Here is a 22,032-nt window from a genome sequence, read left to right as displayed (position 1 = left end):
CAGGCCAAGGCAACTTCTTTATTCATTAATGGTAATCACAGCACACAGAGGGGATCCCCACATCAGAGCTTCTTTATTAACCAATGATAATAAAACTCATTCACAGCGTACAGAGGGGAATCCCACATCAGAGATCCACCTGCCTCTGCCTCCCTGAGTGCTGGGATTAAAGATGTGCGCCACAACCACCCAGCTGAGGAAGTTTTTGTTGTTTGTTGTTTGTTTTGTTTTTTACAAGATAGAGTTTCTCTGTATAACAGCCCTAGCTTTTCTAGAACTAGTTCTGTAGACCACACTGGCCCATAAACTCAACTAAGATCTGCCAGCCTCTCCTTTGAGTGCTGGACTTAAAGGTGTGTACCTTCATTGCCCCCCCCCCCCCTTTTTTTAAACAAAAATATTAAGGTGGGTGGTGGTAGTGCATGTCTTTGCAGAGGCAAGCAGATCTCTTGAATTTGAGACCAGCCTAGTCTACAGAGCAAATTCCAGGTTAGTCAGGGCTGCACAGAGAAACCACGTCTCAAAAAAAAAAAAAAAAAAAAAAAGAGGAAAGAGTAATTTTTTAGGTGACTCATAGAATTAACTGGCACTTCCAATTTTTATTGTAGAATTCTCTTGGGTATATTATTAAACATTTTATTTCTAGGTTTCAGCCATGAAATACTTGCTATCCAGCCTCTTTCGTAATTAGTGAATACAAAGAACTGACTTAAGTCCAGAAAGGGAGCACATAACTTCCTTGCCTATTCCCTGTGATCTTATGATGCTAATGTATAACATGAGTAAAGACGTGAACCCGAGTCGGTGTGTGTTCTGCAGAAAACTTCGTGTTAATAAATCTCCCTCAGTGTCTTAGTTTGGGTTCTATTGCTGTGAAGAGATACTGTGACCACGACAACTCTTATAAAAGAAAGCATTTAATTGGGGCTGGCTTATAGTTCTGATGTTTATTGTCATGGTAGGAAGCCCAGTGGCTACACTGAGTCATAAAAGTTCTGTGGGATACCTCATGACTGTTTAATGTTGCTTTCCATATTTCAGGAGCCACTGGGAGTGGGGAAATGGTCTGTACGATATGTCAAGAAGAGTATTCAGAAGCTCCCAATGAGATGGTTATATGTGATAAGTGTGGTCAAGGTAAACATTCATTCTTCTTGGTTTTGTATAAGTGCTATTAAGTCCCAAGTGAGTCCATTGAAGACAAATGATTGTCAATACTTGTCTTGCTCCTTTGAAACTTTATTTTAAGATCTATTTATCTTTCATAATGGAGGGAACGACAAAACTAGAACTAAAATATCATCTTGAAATTATATTCTGCAGTGCTTGTTAATAAAATAGAATTTGCTCTGTGCTTTTGTGATATCAAGGGTATCATCAGTTGTGCCACACACCTCACATTGACTCGAGTGTGATTGACTCAGATGAGAAATGGCTCTGTCGGCAGTGTGTTTTTGCAACAACAACAAAGGTATCTTTTGAAAGTGTTTTGGGTTAAAGTCCTAAGTGGAATTTGTAAGGCAGTATTTTTGAAATGACTGTGTACATTGAAAAGTTTGTTCTCAATGAAATTAGCAGCTAATGCTGGTTAAAAAGAATTACTGTTTTACTAATGATCCTTAAATGGCTTACGGTTATTTTTGTACTTTCTGATAGTGGTGTGGGGATTGGGACAATAAATTGAAAGAAGACAACAAAATAAATGTATTATTAATAACAAATCAGACAATATGATATTATAGAAATTAAGAATGGATATTATTTCTGTGGTGCCAGGAAGTTTAAATTACAGAATTATAAATTAGAAAATTTGGTTAAAAAAATTTGACCTTCACTTTTTCAAATGTTTCCCTCTAATATGTAGAGGGGTGGTGCGCTTAAGAAAGGACCAAATGCCAAAGCATTGCAAGTCATGAAGCAGACATTACCCTATAGTGTGGCAGACCTTGAGTGGGATGCAGGTCATAAAACCAATGTCCAGCAGTGTTACTGCTATTGTGGAGGCCCTGGAGAGTAAGTAAACAGTTATCTCATGTCCTTTGACGTCATTTTTACTAACGCATATTACCTTCTTTTTCTTTTTAATTTTTTTTTTAATGAAGACCTCTTTGTTGGTTTGAGACCCCGTCTCACTGTATATACCTCCAAATTGGCCTCACATTCTTAAGGCCTTTTCAAGAGCACCAGGATGTATGAAGAATCAGTTAAAATAAAACCTCCGAGGAAATGCCGTTCCTGTTCTTTTTCATTTCTCTTCTTTCCCATCCTCTTCTTCCTCTCCCTCCCTCATCTTTCTCCTTATGCCAGATGTGTCGTTAAAATAAATTATAGAGGAAAATGTGTGCTGTGGAGGCCACTTTGCCACACTGGAGTGTGAAATTGTCTCAGTTCATTTGATGTCATATTTAGTGTGATTGCACATTTGAAAATTGGTATATACTTAATATTATTTGAATGAGTAATTAAGAGACAGGTTTTAGTTAAGTGATAGAGTCCCAGGTGAGGCTTTTTCAGAGACTGATTAGACTGTCTATGTTACTGGTGTTTCCTAAATATTAGTTCCTGTGTATATATACATCAATATGTAATTTTTAGACGAAACTGCCAAGTAATTTTTCTAAGTATTTTACTAACAAAATATACTGTCCAGGAACTAGAGAGCTATATTGGATGTCTTATGTTTATTTTTTATTTTAATTTATTTTAAAAGGTTTTAAATTATGTATATGTAGGTTTATTTGTGTATGGATAATGTGCACATGAGTGCAGTGCCTACAGAGCCCAGAGAGGACACTGGCTCCTGTAGAGGACCTGAGTTCTCAGCAACCACACTAGGTGACTCACAACCAGCCACCTTTAACTCTAGTTCCAGGGAATCAGTCACCCTTTTCTGGGCTTTGTGGGCAACTGTACTGAACATGTATATACCCTTTATAGGCACACAAATAAAAAATATGGAGACTGGGGCTGGAGAGATGGCTCAGAGGTTAAGAGCATTGCCCGCTCTTCCAAAGGTCCTGAGTTCAATTCCCAGCAACCACAAGGTGGCTCACAACCATCTGTTATGGGGTCTGGTGCCCTCTTCTGGCCTGCAGGCATACACACAGACAGAATATTGTATACATAATAAATAAATATTAAAAGTATATATAGAGAGAGACTGGAGGGGCAAAATGGTGACACACACTTTTAATCCTAGCACTTGGGAGACGTGGCAGGCAGATCTCTGTGAGTTCAAGGCCAGCCTGGTCTACAGCGTGAGTTCTAGAACAGCCAGGGCTACACAGAGAAATCCTCTATCGAGAAACAAAAAAATAAGGACTGCAGAAATGTCTGGGTGACTTAAGAGGATTTACTGGTCTTGCAGCTACAGAGGACCTGGGTTAATTCCTAGCACCCACTGGCAGCTCACAACTACTTACCACACTCCAGTTCTAGGGGGAGTGGCTCCCTTTTCTGGCCTTTGCGAAGCTCTCCATGCACGTGATGCATACACAGAAAAGCAGTCTACACATAAACTTAAAAAAAAGCCATCTCATAGCAGGCCTGGTGGCACATGTCTGTAGTTGTGGTTACTTGGGAGGCTGAAGAAGGGGATTGCTCAACCTTCCTAATGCTGTGACCTTTTAACACATTTTCTCATGTTATGGTAACCCCCAGCCATAAAATTATTATTGTGCCACTTCACAACCTAATTTTGGTACCATTATGAATTGTGAATATCTGTGTTTTCTGATGGTCTAGAAGTTTGGAGCTCATCTGTGCAGCAGTAGGAGCCCGCGTTTAGGAAAGGCTTTTAAACAGCTGGTGTGGTTGTGAGCAGAGGTCAGGGTCAACCTCAGAATGATACTCAAAAAAATGAAAGAGACCTGAGGATGTAACTCTGCTGTAGTAGCCTGTCTAGCAGGCTTGAAGTCCTGGATTTGACCCCTAGTACCTCATGAATTGGGTGAAGGGGTAGTTCATCTCAGTACTAAGGAGATATGAGTGACCCAATTTTGACGTCATCTTCAATTTTGACGCTAGTGAGACTCTGTCGCTAAAAAATAAAACTCAAAGGAAAACAATCAAAGTAAAAAGAGCTGTCTGGATGTGTAGTTCATTGGTAGATTGTGTAACGACCTGTTTAGATCTCACTACAAAAAGCAAAACTCTCTGAATCTTGTGATCTGAGAAAAATCAAAGACATTATTGACTTGAAATACTAGTTTTGCTTAAAGAGCACATAAGTTCCCATGTAGAAGAGGGAGGGGTGGAGCCGGGCGGTGGTGGCACAGGCCTTTAATCTAGATCTCTGAGTTTGAGGCCAGCCTTCCTTGTCTGCAGAGTGAGTTCCAGGACCAGCCTCCAAAGCTACAAGAGAAAAACCAAAACAGAAAAAAAAAGAGGAAGAGGAAGGATGAAATAATTAGTAGTACAAACATTTTTGAAGGATGAAATAATAGTTCAAATATTTTTTTGGAGAAAAATTACTATTAAATATAGCAGAAATATAATGCTTTTGTCAGATTATATTGGTTATTATATAATGTAGTTTTTTTTCCAAAAAGAACCCTTGCTTCATTAATAAGTAGTAATTTAGCTAATAATGGTGGTGCACACCTGTAATCTCAACACTGGCGAGGTAAGGAGGATTATGAGTTGGAGGCCAATCTTGAACTATATAGTAGGATATTGTTTTAAAAAGTATTAATTTAAACTTCTTTTTTCTTTTTGGTAGCTGGTATTTAAAGATGCTGCAGTGTTGCAAATGTAAGCAGTGGTTTCATGAGGCTTGTGTGCAATGCCTTCAAAAGCCAATGCTATTTGGAGATAGGTGAGAAGAACATTTGCATTTCAATGATTGGTTTGTCGTGGATGCTTTGTTATTGTGGTCATTTTGCAGTTTCAGGTTTCAAAAAATAATTATGACAGTGATGTGTAACGGAATCAACTCGGAGGGAAAATACTAAATAGTAAACATGCTTTATATGTGCTTTCAATGCTTTTGACTCTTACTCCGGGAAGCTTTGAACTGTTGTCTCAGAGAGCACATTTGTTTCTGTCGCTCTGCAGTTCTCTACATGTTCTCATCAGTAGCTTTCTTCAAGAGTCTCAAAGGAATACTCTGATTTAGAATTAGGAAATGCTATAGGATTCTGTTAAAAACAATTTGTATATCAAGTTTAAAAACTTGTGAAAGCAGATATGTTGTACTTTCTATGTGAGAATATTAGGGAAGGGACAGTGAGCTCTGTAAATCAAGATTGCTCTTTTGTTTCCTGTCCACCCAGACCTGAATAACCACACAAAACTATATTAATTACAACACTGGTTGGCCAACGGCCGAGACGTATTCCTAGCTAGCTCTTACATCTTAAATTATCACACTGTTACTTCACATGTTGTTTCTTGGTCGGCTACATGGCGACTGCCTGACTCTGCCTTTTTTTTCCCTGCATTCAGTTTAGTTTTCCTGCCCAGCTATATTCTGCCCTGCTGTAGGGCAAAGCAGCTTATTAATCAGTGGTAATAAAACATATTCATGCCGTACAGTGGGGAATCCCACATCAGAGTTGTAGGAAGAAAAATTAAGACAGGTCAGTAAAGCTGGCTTACTGATCTCTCTTGAAGTAAATCATGGTTTAAATCTAGGTATATATAATTACTGTCTTTTTGACCTTGGTCTCGTCTGCTTTTGAGTTTATTTTACAGGTAATTTGAACTTTGGTGAAATAATGCTTATAGAAGTAGCCATCACAGATCTTGCCACACATAGGCTATTAGTGTGAATACTGGTGAATCTGTGTCAACTTAGAATTCTCTAATGGTTAAAGAAGTTTTCCCTTACTCCCAGATAGGCGTTTTAACCATTATTGTTGTTAGTGTCATAACTGAAATTGCATTTTGATTTGTGTATCAGTTCCTTACATTATGAAGCCTTATATCATTTGCTGCATACTGGCTGTAATTGTTAACTAGTTTATATTTAGCTTTGAATACTCAGTATAAAACTTTTATTTTATTTTTCAATTTTTAGGTTTTATACATTTATTTGCTCTGTCTGCAGTTCTGGACCAGAATACCTCAAACGTCTACCATTACAGTGGTAAGCATGAACTTTTCTATGTTTTTAGGAAGTGCCATACCATATAAAAACTTTTATATGAAAAGTAAATAACATTTTGTTCTCTATACCTGGCTTTCATTTGTTTTTGTAATCCTCAAGGCTTATGCTGTCTTCACCAGGATTACCCACTTTGTTGTTAACGTTAATGAGACTCCATAATGGAAGGGTCTGGTGCTCTCAGTTTAGGTTCTTTGTGGTTTGGCTTTTCATGCCTTGAGAGCATCACAGGAGAAACGGATAGAATAATGTAGCAATTTCTTCTTTGATGTAGTAATTTTTTTTACTGTAAGTGAGGGATTTTAGAGATCTAAAAAAATGTGTATACTGAGATTTTACAAATTTTAATTGTGCTTTACATATTTGGAACAGGTGATGCCTTAACTCATATAGATGGCACAAGGCCCGTAATGTCCAGTGTACTTTTAGTGAGAAACACAGTGATGTTAGTTACCAGTCATTTTCTCCTATAGCCAGATCTTTTACTTTTTTGGTTTTACGAGACTGTTTCTCTGGGTAGTCCTGGCTATCCTCGAACTTGCTCTGTAGACCACATTAGCCCTGCACTCAGAGATCTGCCTGCCTTTGTTCCTGAGACTGGGATTGAAGGCATGCACCACCACCGCCTGGTGTCAGATCTTTTTTTAATTCATTTAGGAAGTAATTTGGGTACATCTTAGTTTATAATTATTCCACATTAGTTAAGGTAGTGTTTTCTAGTTCCTTCATATGTAATAGTTTATTGTATTGTGATTTAGGTTATTGACTGCCTGTCCACCTAAGTTTATCAATTTGGTTTTATTATAGTAGTTTTATATACTGGTTTCATTAAAAACTGACTTTTTAAATATAATCAAAAACACTTCATATATTTTAATTAATTTTGGATTTCAGGGTAGATATAGCACACCTATGCCTTTACAACCTAAGTGTTATTCACAAGAAGAAATACTTTGACTCTGAACTTGAGCTTATGACATACATTAATGAAAACTGGGATAGATTGCACCCTGGAGAGGTAGGTGGTCTCAGAACTGCTTGTTGTCTTTTTTTTTGTTGTTGTTGTTAAAAATAAAGGAGCCACATGAACAAGTCAGCTAAAGTTTAAAAATTTTTTTTAGTTTTTTGAAATAACTTTGGTAATGATATCACAACTAGCCCTGTTATTGTCTTATGTCCCTTGCCTTGGGAAATTGAACACATGGTAGAAATAATTTACTTCTTCCATATTCTGAAGTAAGAATCATTGTAGTTAAAAATAGAACTGTTAGAAAATTCTTTGTATTAGGTGCCTTATGTATAATTTTGCTTTCTTTTTCAGTTTTCTATAGAAAATCTTAGAGAAATAACCAGTGTTCGTTTTCTCTTACGTTATCTCTAATGTCTAGGAATGTTGGGATCCAGTCAGTCGTAGAATAATCAGTTACAGAGTGAATGCTGTCTCCTGTGCTGGTTTTAGAAAGAGTTTTTGAGAAAGGAACATGGAACTGGATGTGGTGTAGCGCACCTGTGACTTAGCGGAGACTGCAGCTGCAGGGTTGCTGCACAGTGAGGGCTGTCCCAACAAGACAGAGCAAGGGGCTGGGCAGAGTGAGTTCCTGCACAGCCAAGACTACACAGAGAAACCTTGCCTGGAAAATCCCAAACAAACTAATAAATAAATTATGTAAAATCAAGTGTAGTGTGATCTAGGCATGTGATTGCATACCTACAATCTAAGAACTCAGGTTGCTGATGCAGGAAGATCATAATTTCACAAGGCCATTTTGGGCATATATATCTCAAAAACAAGCCCAACAAATCTCTGAGTTCCAGGACAGTTTGGTCTACAGAGAGAGTTCAAGGACATTCAGACCCTGTCTCAAAAATACAAACAAAAAGAAACAAAAATAAACAAACAAATAAATAAATGTTCAAAGCAAGAGAAATGCAGTTGCGTGTTGGTAATATTCTTGTTTCCCGTTTCAGTCAGGTGGAACACCCAGCTCATAGCGTAAGCAGTCCAGTTCATACCATCGTAGTTGTGCTTCAGAAAGTTAAAGGTTTGAGAAGTAGGATGCCAGGTTTGTTGTGGTTCTCAGTAAACTAGGAAGTTGGTATTTTTTTTTCCCTTCTCTGTATGACAGTTCTGGCTGTCCTGAAACTTACTTACTCTGTAGACCAGGCTGGCCTCGAACTCAGAGATGTGTCTGCCTCTGCCTCCCAAGTGCTGGGATTAAAGGCTTGTGCCACCACTGCTCGGCGATAGTTGGTATTTTATATAAGTTAATTTCCAAGTTTTATAGTGCAATAAAAACCCTTAGGGGTATAAATATTCAAATATTGTTCTTTCAGATATGCAACACTGCTTTATCAAATGTTATAGACCTGATATGGACAAATTATAAATTGATTTCAAATAAGATATTGAAATTCAAACTAATTAAAGTAAAAGTTAGTGGAAATGTCACTGACTTGAAAAGCAGTAAGAGAACTATTTTGGAAATATTGATGGAGCTTGTAAAAGTGGGCCAAAGTTCTGTTTTTGTTTTTGGAATGGATGTCAGGACCAAGAGAAAATAATCTGTAAGTTTGAGCTGAAAATAAAAATTGGCACACAGCTTTGAATACAGCATTTGGGAGGCAAAGGCCGGCAGAATACTGGAAGTTGAATTTCAGCCTGGTCTACATAGAGAGTTCTAGGCCAGCCAGGTCTGCATAGTGAATTTTTATCTCCAATAAAATAAAATAAAAATAAAGCCTGGCCTGGTGTTGTAGTCCTATAATCCCAGCTACTCCAAAAGCTATTGCAGTAGGATCACAAGTTCAAAGCCCGCCAAGTCAATTTGGTGAGTCTGTCTCAAAGGTCAGCTGAGTATGGTTGTACACACCTGTTGTTACAAGTTTGGGACCAATTGGGCTATAAAGTAAAATCCTGTCTTTCCCTACACTCCAATTTTTTTTTTTAAAAAAAGCACATACTACTATGCCCTGCTTTTTGCCGTTAAATTTAAGCACAATAGTGTGTTTGTGTGTGTGTGTGTGTGTGTGTGTGTGTGTATCAGATAAAAGTTCATCTGATATGAATTTCAGATTTGGATTATAAGAGGGGATAAAAGAAGTAGATGGAATTAGTCAGATGGTTTATATGAGGAAATCACATGATGAGACCATTAGAAACTTGATCTCAAACATATATGAACGCTGCTTTCAGATATTTGTAGAACTATCTTGTAAAATGGGCCAGAAGCATTTCAGAGAGCTTTTCCTAACTATAATGCTTATGAAATGCGGTTCAGTAAGTGATTTAGCTTTTTCTACTATTAATGTTGAATGAATAACTGGGTCTCTTTACAAGAGACTGTGGTCTTGATGAGAGATTGAATTATTTCTAGGGCTTATTTTCTTGTAAACTTCAAAGTCTGTTTATTTCATTCTTCCTTAAATAGAAATTCTGGATCTGAGAGTGTACTTCAGAGGGTCAAGAATGTACTGTTTTTCTTTTTTAATTTTTTTATTTTATTTTGAGACAAGGTCTTGGTCTCTCTCTCTCTTTCCCTCTCTCTCTCCTCCCTCCCTCCCTCCCTCCCTCCCTTCCTCCCTCCTTCCCTCTCTCCCTCTCTCCCTCCCTCCCTCACCTCCCTCCCCCCCCCTTTCTCTCCCTCCCTCCCCTCAGGCTGTCCTTGAACTCAAACACCTACCAACCTCTCTACCCTCTTGATTGCTGGGATTAAAAGTGTGCACAATCAAACCTCGTCAACATGTGTTTTTGATATGTGAGAGCCTATTTTCAGTCCTCAAAACCTTCCCCCAAACTTGTTATTGGGTATCTCATATTGGGAGGACAGTCAGACAGGGAGAACGTGTAATTTACCACTTGAGTTCAGGTTCTGGTGGTCTTTTTAGCTAGGAGAATTTGAGCGGTTCATTTCACTTTTGTATGGCCTATGAACTCTGAGGTGCTTGGCGGTTAGGATGTCCATGCAAGATTTATCTTTTGAATATGATTATCTTATTCACCTAAGCATTCCTTGTAGTACCATACTAATAAAAAAGTTAAGCAGACATCTCACCAAGTGGGGAGCAGTCAGGCAGGCAGAAAATGCTGTACAGAGTTCCACTGGGGAATCTTCTCCGATGAGGAAGCTTTGGGGACTTGAACCACATTCACTATGAAGTATTTGAGCTGTGGCAGACTGGGAGGATGGGCCTTGAGAGCATCACCGGTTGGCATGTGTGAGCTCAACAGTGCGGTTCAGTGAGTCCTCTTGCCAAAGGGTATCAGTGTAGAGGCTTGAGAACCGTATTGCAGTGCAATCCTAGTGGCCATTTTAAAAAGTGTCCTGTCTTCCCTTCCCTCACCTAAGTTTTCTCTGTGTAACAGCTCTGGCTGTCCTCAGCTCTGTAAACCGGCTGGCCTTGAACTCAGAGATCACTTGTTTGCTTTCCAAGTGCTGGGATGTTTTTATTGTTCATTGGACTAGCTTTGTGTTTCTTTTAGAGATTTATTTAGAGATTATGTGTAACATTAGAGGTGTTATTTCCCTAGATCATAGAGTTAAAAGAAAAGTGAATATGACTACTAATATATCAGTTCTGTAATGTTTATAATGTGCAGTTGCTTTACAAATACGTTTTATTTCATGTAACAAACTAACAAAATTAGTATAAAATTTAGACATTTCTCTTGTAACTTAGAAAATAAGTCTTGAGAGGTTAAATGGTACTAGGTAGGTCACATAGTGTCAGTGAGGACCCAGAATAGACTTTAGGTCTTTTGAACACAAGTGAGTACACTTTTCTTTGCATCCTATAGCTTTGTATATTAATAAGAATGAAATTATAGTATGCTAAATTTTTTCTTGATACTTTGCAGCTGGCAGACACACCCAAATCTGAAAGATACGAGCATGTTCTGGAGGCATTAAATGATTACAAGACCATGTAAGTGGATTTGTTTTACATATCCCTCTGAGGGAGATAGTGAGTATAAAGAATTTGGGATTGGCATATGGAAAAAGTACGTACAATTTTAAATGTTTTAATGTCTTAGTCTTTCTTGGTCATAGTAAGGCAGGGATTCTAGGAGGCTGGGAAGGAAAGAATAATACTCCTGGAAGGGGTGTTTGAGAGGACTCTGTTTTCCTGAAGAAGCATTTTCAGTAATAACTTATGCTGTAATGCAGAATGGTGAAGATAAGGTAAAAGGTAAAATCTTGTTAGCTGGTGGGAATGTGCAAAAAAAATGAGGGTCGTTTCAGATTGGTTATTGCCATTAGTCAGTTCCTGAGGAGTCATAGTGTTGGTCTGAGATGATTCAGTGACAGGATCTCACGTTCTTGCATAGACCACCCTCCTTCACAACCAGCATGTCTGCATTTCTTGAAAATATTTTCAAAATCCCAAAGAAATTTATATAAATACATGTATGCCGCCTGGAGAGATGGCTCAGTGGTTAAGAGCAATGCCTGCTCTTACAAAGGTCCTGAGTTCAATTCCTGGCAACCACATGGTGGCTCACAGCCATCTGTAATGAAGTCTGGTGCCCTCTTCTGGCTTGCAGACATACACACAGATAGAATATTGTATACATAATAAATAAATAAAAATTTAAAAAATACATGTATGCAACTCTCAGATATACTATTAAAATTGTATTATAAAATTTTTGGTTTTGCAAAGTTGCTGTTTTGAACTTGACAATATTTTCTTATTAGATATTTTAATTACTTGTAACTAGATCTTTAAATTAGCTTGAAAAAGTGTAAGGTAATAATCGAGTAGCTAATTGTACTGATAAAATATTGTTTGAATCAATTCTTAGTTCCATCTTAAAATATCAGAAATATACCTGTTACTGATAATGATAGGAACGAGAGCTGCACATTCTCAAAGGTGCATATGATGGAAGAGCATTTCGAATAGCTGAGGTAGAGGTTTTTGTGGCCAGGAAGACTCTAGCAGAGTTAAGTATAAGAAAATGTTTGTGAGGAAAGGTAGGCCGGGGAGAATTGCTTTCGACTCCATGTCTGACCTTCTGTCTGCTCTTTCTAAAATTTATTTCTGGTCAGATTTTATGTACTACAAATACATTCTGAAATAGAATTTATTAGAACCAAATACTTGGCTTTGTGAAGTTACTTATTTAATTATTAATTTGAGCCAGGTTGTTGTTGCTGATGTATGCTCAGGCTCGCCCATGTTTTGGGTTCATTCAGAGCCAGAAGCAGGACTGTAATGTTAAGCCCGAGGGAGGTAGAGGCAGGAGAATCATGGATTCAAGGCCAGTTCACCTTCATAATGAGATCCTGTTTTGTAACACTAGTGACCATAAAAACCTGAATTCAAATGTTTCCCTTGTACTGGGACTGTAGCTGTCTATCATCACACCTAATCCAGAAGCCATATTTGGAAGAAGTTGAACTTGGAACTTTTCCCTATTTTTGTCTTATCCCTTCCACCTGATAGCTTGAAGCCTGTAGATAAGAATCAGACACCAGCGGGAAAATACTTTTGTGGTGTGGGTAGCTTTTCATGTATAAGGGCCTAATTTGAAAGTTGTAAGTTAGGGTCTTCCATGTAAATGTTCAGCTTATAAAATTTTAGTTAATTTTTTTAAAAATAGGTTTATGTCTGGGAAAGAAATAAAGAAGAAGAAGCATTTGTTTGGGTTGCGAATTCGTGTTCCTCCTGTGCCCCCAAATGTGGCGTTCAAAGCAGAGAAAGAACCTGAAGGAACATCCCATGAATTTAAAATTAAAGGCAGAAAAGCATCCAAACCTATATGTGATTCAAGGTAAAAGTTGATCTGTGATGTAGTGTTCTCGTAGCTTACTTACTTGTAACTGATGTGTGCTGTGCGGTTGCATCCGAGAGTGTTAGAGTGCCCCAGAGACCTGGGTGATTCCAGCCCCAGACCCGGGCTGTGATCTCCTTCCTGGACAAGGCAAGAAAATGTGTAGATGTTTGTTTATTTTAGGGTTTGGCATTCAAGGAATAAACAGTTGATTTAAAAAATAAGTTAGAATATTTACATGTTCATTTGTTGTTGATTTACTTGTTATTCATTCATTCAGCACTTTTGTCAGACGCCTTCCTTTCTCAGTGCTGTGGAGATATTGACAAGAGTTTTCTCTTGTGCTTAACGGATTGTGTTATAGTGAGAGAAGTATGTAATAAGCAAGTAAAATAATTGATGACCATCTTGATGCCATTTAGAATTAAATCAGTGTTTCAGACCCCACTGGGTCAATAGAGATGAGAACATTGTACTTAAAGGGGGGGGGGGGGCTTAAGGAAGGACTATGTAAGGTGATCTTGGAGAATCAATTTAGAGTAATTTAAAGTATGAAGAATAAAGGGGCAGAGAATACTCCAGGGTGCAGGAGTACAGGTGTGGAGGCTATGAGGCATAGTCTAGTTGTCTACAGAAAACTAATTTGGTATGAATGGGAACTGGAGAGTAAGGATTGGATATTTGAAAGATTGGGTGGGTCTTGATCACACAGCAGCTCGTAGGTAAGGATTCCCTGTTCCCTCCAAACAATGGTAGCCATTTAAATGGTGTAAGCCGATTTAATTATCCTTAAAAAAATTATTTGGAGAATAGTTGAGTGGTTAGTATAGAGGTAGGAAAAGAAAGAGACTTGGTTTTGTCCAGATGAGATGCTTGGGCAGGAGTGGGTGGGAGCAGTTAAGTGGAGTGAACAAGTTTGAGATCTCTTTTCAGGAGAGGAACTGAGATGAGATTTGCTACTGAACTAAATTTATGAGTGAAAAGGGGGAAGGATAAGTTAATAGATTCGAAATTTATGGCTTGAGCAACTCATGGATGCTGGTTTCTTACTGAGGATAAGGCGGAAGGTGATGGTGAGGTGGGCGGAGCGTCTCCTGTTTCTGTTCTCACAATGCGTCCGAAGAGATCCATGGAGGCTCTGTGTGAGCAGCGCAGGTTAGGTCAGGTCAGGACTGACGCTAAAGGTAGGAGAACGAATGCAATGAGTAGGGAGTAAGCAGAGAAGAGAATGGCTCTTCAGGTGGTGTCTGGACTTAGAAATTATAAAGTGGAAGGTATGAAATAAACAAAGGGGATGAGAGCAGCACGACCGGCATGGCAGGAGGAGACCAGGAGCATTTGGTGTTAGGAAGTCATATATTATAATAGTGGATAAATTAAATGGCATTGGAAGCTAGTAAAATGCCAGAGGAAAATGTTTACTGGACACTGTAATATTTTGTTATGGTGACCTTGACAAAAGTCATTTATTTAGAGTAGTAAAGATTGGAATGAGTTGAATGAAGTATGACTATCTGCACTTCTTGATTCATGTACAGAAACATGCTTCTTCTGCATGTCAGGGATACTAACATATTCAGAATAGTAATGAAGATAATAAAGAGAAGAGCGCATAGAAGAGTCCTGAACGAGGCAGAAAAGAGTGGCGAGGGAATGTCGTCCAAGCTGAGAGTCTGACTGTAAAGTGAGGCAGACAGAAGGACAGAGGGACACGTCAGCGGAGCATGGGTCAGTAGTTGGGAAATACGTGGAGTCCGTTTTCGTGTCCTGAGAATGACTCCGTGGATAAGAAAGTTGAGTGTAGGAGAGAGTGAAGCTAACCTCCATTGCCTTGGTCTGAGAACAGCTTTTGATAGCAGAGGACACGCCTTCCTGATGAATATAGATATGATTGTAGAAGTTAGAGGCCAGAGCCACTGCTGGGCGTCTGGTTTCTGAAGGGCTATGTGCAGAGGGACATTTAGAGAGAGAACAAGGTTGGAATAGTTATGCTGCAGAGTAAGAAATATGTTTACAAAACACTGACTACCTTAGCCATTTGAAGGTTTTAGTAGAATACATACAACTGAGTGGTTTCATTTAAAAAGGAAATGCTTATTTCTACCATTATCCAATTTGGTCTAGTCCTTTATCCCACAAACATCACATTCTATGTAGGATGCTTCATGTGGTAGCTCTCAGATTAATTCATGCTACTAAGAAGGACTCCAGCTTCCTTCAAAACATCTGCCTTCCTTCTGGGCCCTATGTATACGCTGGTCCTCTTAAGGCTGTGTGTATTACCACTGTTAGCTCATGTTACATTCTCTTGTCCTCAAGATTTTTGACTTCTAGGCCTACTTCTCTGTTCTATGTCATCCTTCCGCTTGCTTCCACCTTGAGTTTTTACTGGTCTTACCTTATTTCTTCTTTTTCTTTCATTGTGTTTTCCTGATACGATCCTCATGATCCTTTATCGTATTAGCTTTCTTGTTTATGTGGGAATGTCTATGATGGAAGCCCTTCAGCGCACAGGAAGCACCTTTGTTTCCCTTTCATATCTTTTCTGTAGCAGCTGTTCTTCATGAAGCCTGTATTCTGCATGTTCTCTTCTTTTAGAGATACCCTTGATTATTGAACTTTTTCCTTTGGTATTGCTTAGTACTTAGCTTTATTTTCTTGTTTGCTGTTTGACCTATCAGTGGCTGTGTCCAGTATGGAAGATTTCTTATTTCTCCTTTATGTTCTGCTGCCTTGGGCTTGATCCTGTTCCTGACCATGTCACTCAAGGGTTCATATATATGTATGTATGTATGTATGTATGTATGTATGTATACACACATACACATATACATTATACATATATATACACACACACACGAGATATTGTGTACGTACTATAAAGAGAAGTTGGTGATACTGAAATTTTAATATAGGTATTTTCACTAGATTAACTAATTTGTAGTCATTTTTTGTAGTAAATTCTTAAAATCTTCTCCTCCAAGTAGTAAGAAACTAAAGTTTTAAAATTCAGCTGGTGGCCCAGGCTGGCCGCCTTTAATCCCAGCACTTGGGAGGAAGAGGCAGGTGTATCCCTGTGAGTTCAAGGCCAGCCTGGTCTACAAGAGCTAGTTCCAAGGACAGCTAGGACTGTTACACAGGGAAACCCTGTCTCGAAAAACAAACAACAACAACAACAACAACAACAATAATAATAATAATAAAATAATTCAGCTGGTATGGCTATCTGGTGATTCGTTATCTTTAAAATCTTGAAGTAATAAGCATATTAGAGTTATAGTAAAGAACACTTTTTTCTTGGAACTTTAAAAAGTGTGATTAAAGTTGTTTAATTAGCTATGTAAAGTGACTGTCATTTTGCTCTCTGCAAAGATTAAATACAAATTGGCTTTCTGTTTCAGGGAAATAAGCAATGGGATAGAAAAAAAAGGAAAGAAAAAGTCTGTAGGTCGTCCTCCTGGCCCATATACAAGGAAGATGATTCAAAAAACTGCTGAGCCACCTTTGGTAAGAGGGTTTGTTTATAAATGTTCTCGGGAAAGGTTTGTGTGATGATTGAGTGTTTTATTCCAGTTAAAGCAGAACTGTCCTTTAAGGATGTTCCTTTTCTTTTTTTTCCTTTTTTTTTTTTTTTTTTTTTTAATTTCCAGGATAAGGAATCAGTTTCAGAGAATCCTGCGTTGGATTTACCTTGTTCTATAGGGTAAATAGTTGCTTTTTTCTTTCCTGGGAATTTTGTTTGTGAGGAAGTTAGTGTTTCTATTGTTGTAATATAGTTGTCATACCATTTGCATTCTCTTGTCTCAGGAGGACTGAGGGGCTCGCACACTCATCCAGTACCTCAGATGTGGACCCCATGGGAGCTTCCAGTGCAAAAGAAACTACCTCATCTAGCCTTTCCCGGCATTACGGGTAGGTGCTCGTTCTGTAGACCAGGCTGCCTCTGCCTTGAGTGCCACCACTGCCTGGCTTTTAAGTTTTTTCTTAAGTTTTAATTAATTTTTTTTTTTAAAGCTTGGTGAGCCAATGAGTTATATTTCTGAGGGAGGATTACTTCTGGGACCATATGTGACTTGAAGGCAGCTCTGTTACTGTGACAACTCAGAAGCTCCACCCCAGAGTGTCCCTGTGTGATTGTTACTATGACAACTCAAGCTCCACGCCAGAGTGTCCCTGTGTGATTGTTACTATGACAACTCAAGCTCCACCCCAGTGTCCCTGTGATTGTTACTATGACAACTCAGAAGCTCCACCCCAGTGTCCCTGTGTGATTGTTACTATGACAACTCAGAAGCTCCACCCCAGAGTGTCCCTGTGTGATTGTTACTATGACAACTCAAGCTCCACCCCAGAGTGTCCCTGTGTGATTGTTACTATGACAACTCAAGCTCCACCCCAGTGTCCCTGTGTGATTGTTACTATGACAACTCAAGCTCCACCCCAGAGTGTCCCTGTGTGATTGTTACTATGACAACTCAAGCTCCACCCCAGAGTGTCCCTGTGTGATTGTTACTATGACAGCTCAAGCTCCACCTCAGAGTGTCCCTGTGTGATTGTTGACAGCTCCAGAGAGGCTTCACTGTTTTATAACTGTGAGGGAAGCTGATGAGTTTTATAAGCTTTTTGTTGTTGTTGTTGTTGTTTTTGTTTGTTTGTTATGAGACGGGTTCCTCTGGAATTGTAAACCAGGCTGGCCTTGACCTCACAGAGATTCACCTGCCTCTGCCTCCTGAGTGAATCTTGTAACTTTTTATGCTTTCTGAATTTTTTAAGTTTCCTAAAATCAAGTTTTCCTAGCTTCCTAATTTTTTTTATTGATTTTATTGAGCTCTACATTTTTCTCTGCTCCCCTCCTTGATTCTCCCCTCCCCTTCTACTCATCTGAATGTTTTCACTTTTAGAATTCAAACGGCACGTTTCTCATTAATTTTTTTTCCCTTTTTTCTAGAGCGATGGCTCAGTGGTTTCAAAGTGCTCGCTGTTCTTAGAGCGGACCTCTGTTTGGTTCCTAGCACCCACATCAGCCAGCTTACAACCTCCTGTAATTCTAGTTTCAAGGGATTTGGTGTCCTCTCTGCCCTTCCTGGGCACTTACACACACGCATACATTGGTGTGCACAGCCTGTGTACTTAGAGCCATAAAGTAGTCAGTGCCCTCTCCATCTTGTTGGTTCTGGGGGTTGAATTCAAGTTGTCAGTTTGGTGCTCAGTGCCTTTATTCACTGAGCCATCTTGAGGGCCCCTACATTAAATGCTCTCTTTGCAACCCAGAACTTAAAACTCATGTTATCCCTCCTTCCACAATCTACGGAATACCAAGATTATAAGTGTACCAGATTTGTTAAGAAACACGTGGCCTGGCCATTATGTGTAAGCTGTGTGCTTTCTGTTAAAGCTGCCCCGGTCTCCTTGTAGCTCTGGCTGTCCTTGAGCTCACTGTGTAGAGCAGGCTGATCTCAGAGACCTGGGACCAAAAGTGTGTGCTGCCACACCTGGCTTTTGTTGAGAACTGTGGTGCGGGCAGTCTACGACTGTGCCTCGTTTCAGGGTTGTTTTATATTTTAATTGTCTGAATCCAATACATGGCCTTTTTCTCATGCAAAGGTTTTTAGACTCCAGATCAGAACGTCACCTTAGGAGATTTCTCTTTTCCATTCCCTAGATTACCTGACTCTAGGAGAAGAACTCGCACAGGAAGGTCTTGGCCTGCTGCAGTGCCACATTTGCGGAGAAGAAGAGGTCGCCTTCCAAGAAGAGCACTCCAGGCTCAGAACTCAGAAGTTGTAAAAGATGATGAAGGCAAAGAAGATTACCAGTTTGAAGAACTTAACACAGAAATCCTGAATAACTTAGCTGATCAGGAGCTACAACTCAATCACCTGAAAAACTCCATCACTAGTTATTTTGGTGCTGCAGGTAGAATAGCATGTGGTGAAAAGTACCGCGTTCTGGCTCGGCGAGTGACGCTTGACGGGAAGGTGCAGTACCTTGTGGAGTGGGAAGGAGCGACTGCGTCCTGACTGCAGGCCTGAGCGTATGTTCACTGCACTCATTTCCTGGTGGTCCAGGCTAAAGCCCTGAGAGAATGTGGGTTTTACTATCTTTCTTAAAAAAAAACAAACAAGCAGAAAACACAAAAAAATTCACAAAAGGAGATGATACTAGCCTTAACATGTACTTGTCAATGTTACGGATGTTGTCATAAAAAGATATCTTTTAAAAATCAGAGGAGAGACTTAATTTTTTAAATCCTAAGATTTGTAGAATGTTTCTAGGATAGGATATTAAACATGATTCAAACCCATGCATGGTGTTAGATAATTTTTCTAATTATTCCATTGAGTCCATTTTTGTGATTAGTGGTTACCAGAGCAAACAGATCATGTAGATAGCACAAGTATTTGGAGAAATATTGTGTGTTTTGTTACCAAAATGTTGGAAAAATTTATTTCATACCCTTTAGATTTCATAAAGTGCAGTGTATATACTGTCTAACGAAAGACTGTAAAATATTGAAATTTCTTTCAAGCAAAATGTAAAAAATATATTGAGCCTGTAAATTGCTCTGTGACTAGACTTCATTGTCGTCTTAATATATTCTTTGCATGTACACATATATACACATGTGTATATATGTGTGTGTGATTATGTGACCTATGCAATACAAATTATGGGAATGGGCAGCTTTGGAGCGTATCTCCCATGATTCTTACTTCAGGAATAGTTGCAGTATTTACACAGCAGCGTCTCTCCTCAGGCTTGTATTGGGTGCTGTTGCTTGCTATGTATGAAGAGAAATGTGTCAAACAGTTCAGTGTGTGCTGAAGAAGGGTGTGAACAACAGTGTTCATAAGCTTTTAGATTGCTTTCAGTCCTTGTAACTCCGCTGTTGAATACCTAAAACATCCAAGCGATATCTCCATTATCCTATTAGAAGTGACATTTTCATTTTCTTGTGGCACATTATGATTGTAAATGTCTCGGTTTTAACAGTACGTCTGCAGGAGGCCGGCGACGACTCCTGACATGTCTGTAGTCATTGCTAGTCATGTTGGAATAAGCGTAGTATGAACAAAGTGTTTGATTGCACAGGGTTAACAAACAGTGTGTGGCTAGCTGAGGCTAACTGCTGTTTTATTACAACATTACCTCTTGTTTTTATAAAATGTACCAAGATTTAAATTGATATTTTTATTTTACATGTTAAAGTTTCTTTTATCATGTGTTAGAGTTGTCTTCTGTTTCTTTTTTTTTTGTTTGTTTTCTTTCTTAGCCAAAGAGTAAACAGAAAAATATTGTTTAGGTAGCTCTTCATTTTACTTTTTTATATGAGTGGTGGATTTTAGACTAAAAATTGGGGAAATTTTTGCCAAAATTAAAAATCTGTGAAGTGTATTGATGAGAGAATGGTAAAACTATGGGTTAGTGCTTATTTATTCCATTAATTGATTATTTGACTTTTTTTTTTAAAGAAACATGCTTTATTTCTTTAAGCATCTTCAAAAGATGACTTTTCTTGTCACATTATAGCCAAAAGAAGCAGAGAACTTCGTTGTCCTGCATTTGGTTCCTGGTTGACCAGGTATAGATGAGCTTTATAAAGTGCAAATTACAAACTGTCACTTCTGTTCACCGCCACCAAAATGTGATTTCCCCTAGCTATTAATTTAAGGTTGCCTTTCCTGCAGCTGCAATATTTTGAATAATACACAGAGATTGTGTTGATTTTTGAATGTTTGTTTATCTAGGGGTAATGCAAAATGTAATTCCTTATTCGCTCTAGCTGTACCATATCTCATTTCCCCAGATCTTTAATTCTAACTGAACACCAGCAGTGTTTTAGTGACTCTTGAAGACACTCAGAAGACAACTTTCCAAGCTGAACTGTCTCTAGACGTAATTATTGTGAATGTCTGTTTTCTTTTATCATGGTGGTTCACATGGCTCTGATGTTCAGTTGTATTTTTGAAATTGCTATACTTAGAATTAAAGCAGACCAACATTAAATGTGTGTATTTTTTAAAGAGCTAATGAGTTTTTCTTCTGTATTTGCTTGAAAATACACACTGGTATTTTACTTTTTTATATGAGTGGTGGATTTTAGACTAAAAATTGGGGAAATTTTTGCCAAAATTAAAAATCTGTGAAGTGTATTGATGAGAGAATGGTAAAACTATGGGTTAGTGCTTATTTATTCCATTAGTTGATTATTTGACTTTTTTTTTTTTTAAAGAAACATGCTTTATTTCTTTAAGCATCTTTAAGCAGTAGTAGACTGCTTTTATTTATCTAGGGAGGGAAAGATTCTCTAGTTTTATTTACTTGAGTTAGTCTTTAAACACCTTTGCTTTCATTTCTTTTTTCCATAATAACATTAATAAATACTGTGTGTTCATCTGAAACGATCTTTTAAAAAAGTTTATTTTTAGACAGCTTTCATCAAGCTTTGTATTTGAAAGACAGTATGTCTCTGCTCTGACCTATCGCGTTCCAAATATGAGAGAATTTCAGACTTCATAACTGTTTCTTCTGCACAGGGGTTGGTGCACATGCAAAACAAAATTCCCATTTTTGCTGAAATGTTCTTTGCCTAAACTACAGGATCAAAATTGTAAAATAATATACCTTTCTTTCTTTTTCTTTTTAAGCATTTAAGAGAAATACAAAAGAACAAGCAAGCTGTAAGTCTTGGCAGCTGCTGGACTAGGCAGACGTAGAAGAGGACAAGCCATGCCTGTTGAGTTAGGCTTCAGCTGTCCAACAAGCAGCAACAAGGCAGAAGTGGAGCTTTTAGGAAAAGCGTCGTGGAAGTACTCCCAGGTTTTGGAAAAGGCTAACTCAGAAGAGCAGGTAGACTAAGAGAGACTTGGTAGCAGCTCCAGAAGACACAGTAGCAGACCTTATTTTAATCTCTCTCCTTTGTAATTTAAAATATTTTGTAATGACCCCTGGTACTAAATGGCAAACCAGCAGAAGAGCTGCAATTCTCAATGCTTGTCTCAAACTCCTGAGCTCAAGCGTCTTCTGGTCTTTGAAAAGCTGAGGTTACAAGTTTGTGTAAACACCAAACCAGTCTGTAAGTTCTAATATATATAATGGAAGCCAGGCCTTGCCAGGTGAGTGGAAATTTATTGTGTGAGTTGAGGTTGTC

General features: G+C 38.5%; 1 protein-coding gene across 4 annotated transcripts in view; it reads left to right on the top strand.

Annotated features, from left to right (window-relative positions):
• Mtf2 (metal response element binding transcription factor 2) overlaps nt 1–20,907 on the top strand; it is a 37,699-nt gene extending 16,792 nt beyond the window's left edge. For all 4 annotated transcript variants that reach the window (XM_038319745.1, XM_038319731.1, XM_038319724.1 and 1 more), the window contains 12 exons: nt 1,042–1,137; nt 1,371–1,471; nt 1,865–2,013; nt 4,721–4,816; nt 6,020–6,088; nt 7,001–7,124; nt 10,962–11,029; nt 12,711–12,881; nt 16,283–16,388; nt 16,532–16,584; nt 16,689–16,793; nt 18,544–20,907. In XM_038319745.1, coding sequence (XP_038175673.1) covers nt 1,062–1,137; nt 1,371–1,471; nt 1,865–2,013; nt 4,721–4,816; nt 6,020–6,088; nt 7,001–7,124; nt 10,962–11,029; nt 12,711–12,881; nt 16,283–16,388; nt 16,532–16,584; nt 16,689–16,793; nt 18,544–18,901 — 1,476 coding nt within the window. In that variant the 5' untranslated portion in view covers nt 1,042–1,061 and the 3' untranslated portion in view covers nt 18,902–20,907. The remainder of the gene's footprint in view (nt 1–1,041; nt 1,138–1,370; nt 1,472–1,864; nt 2,014–4,720; nt 4,817–6,019; nt 6,089–7,000; nt 7,125–10,961; nt 11,030–12,710; nt 12,882–16,282; nt 16,389–16,531; nt 16,585–16,688; nt 16,794–18,543) is intronic.
• The last annotated feature ends 1,125 nt before the right edge of the window (nt 20,908–22,032 follow it).

The sequence above is a fragment of the Arvicola amphibius genome, chromosome 1 (assembly GCF_903992535.2).
Source record: "Arvicola amphibius chromosome 1, mArvAmp1.2, whole genome shotgun sequence".
Classification (NCBI taxonomy): domain Eukaryota; kingdom Metazoa; phylum Chordata; class Mammalia; order Rodentia; family Cricetidae; genus Arvicola; species Arvicola amphibius.
This window is presented reverse-complemented; position numbering and strand designations above follow the sequence as displayed.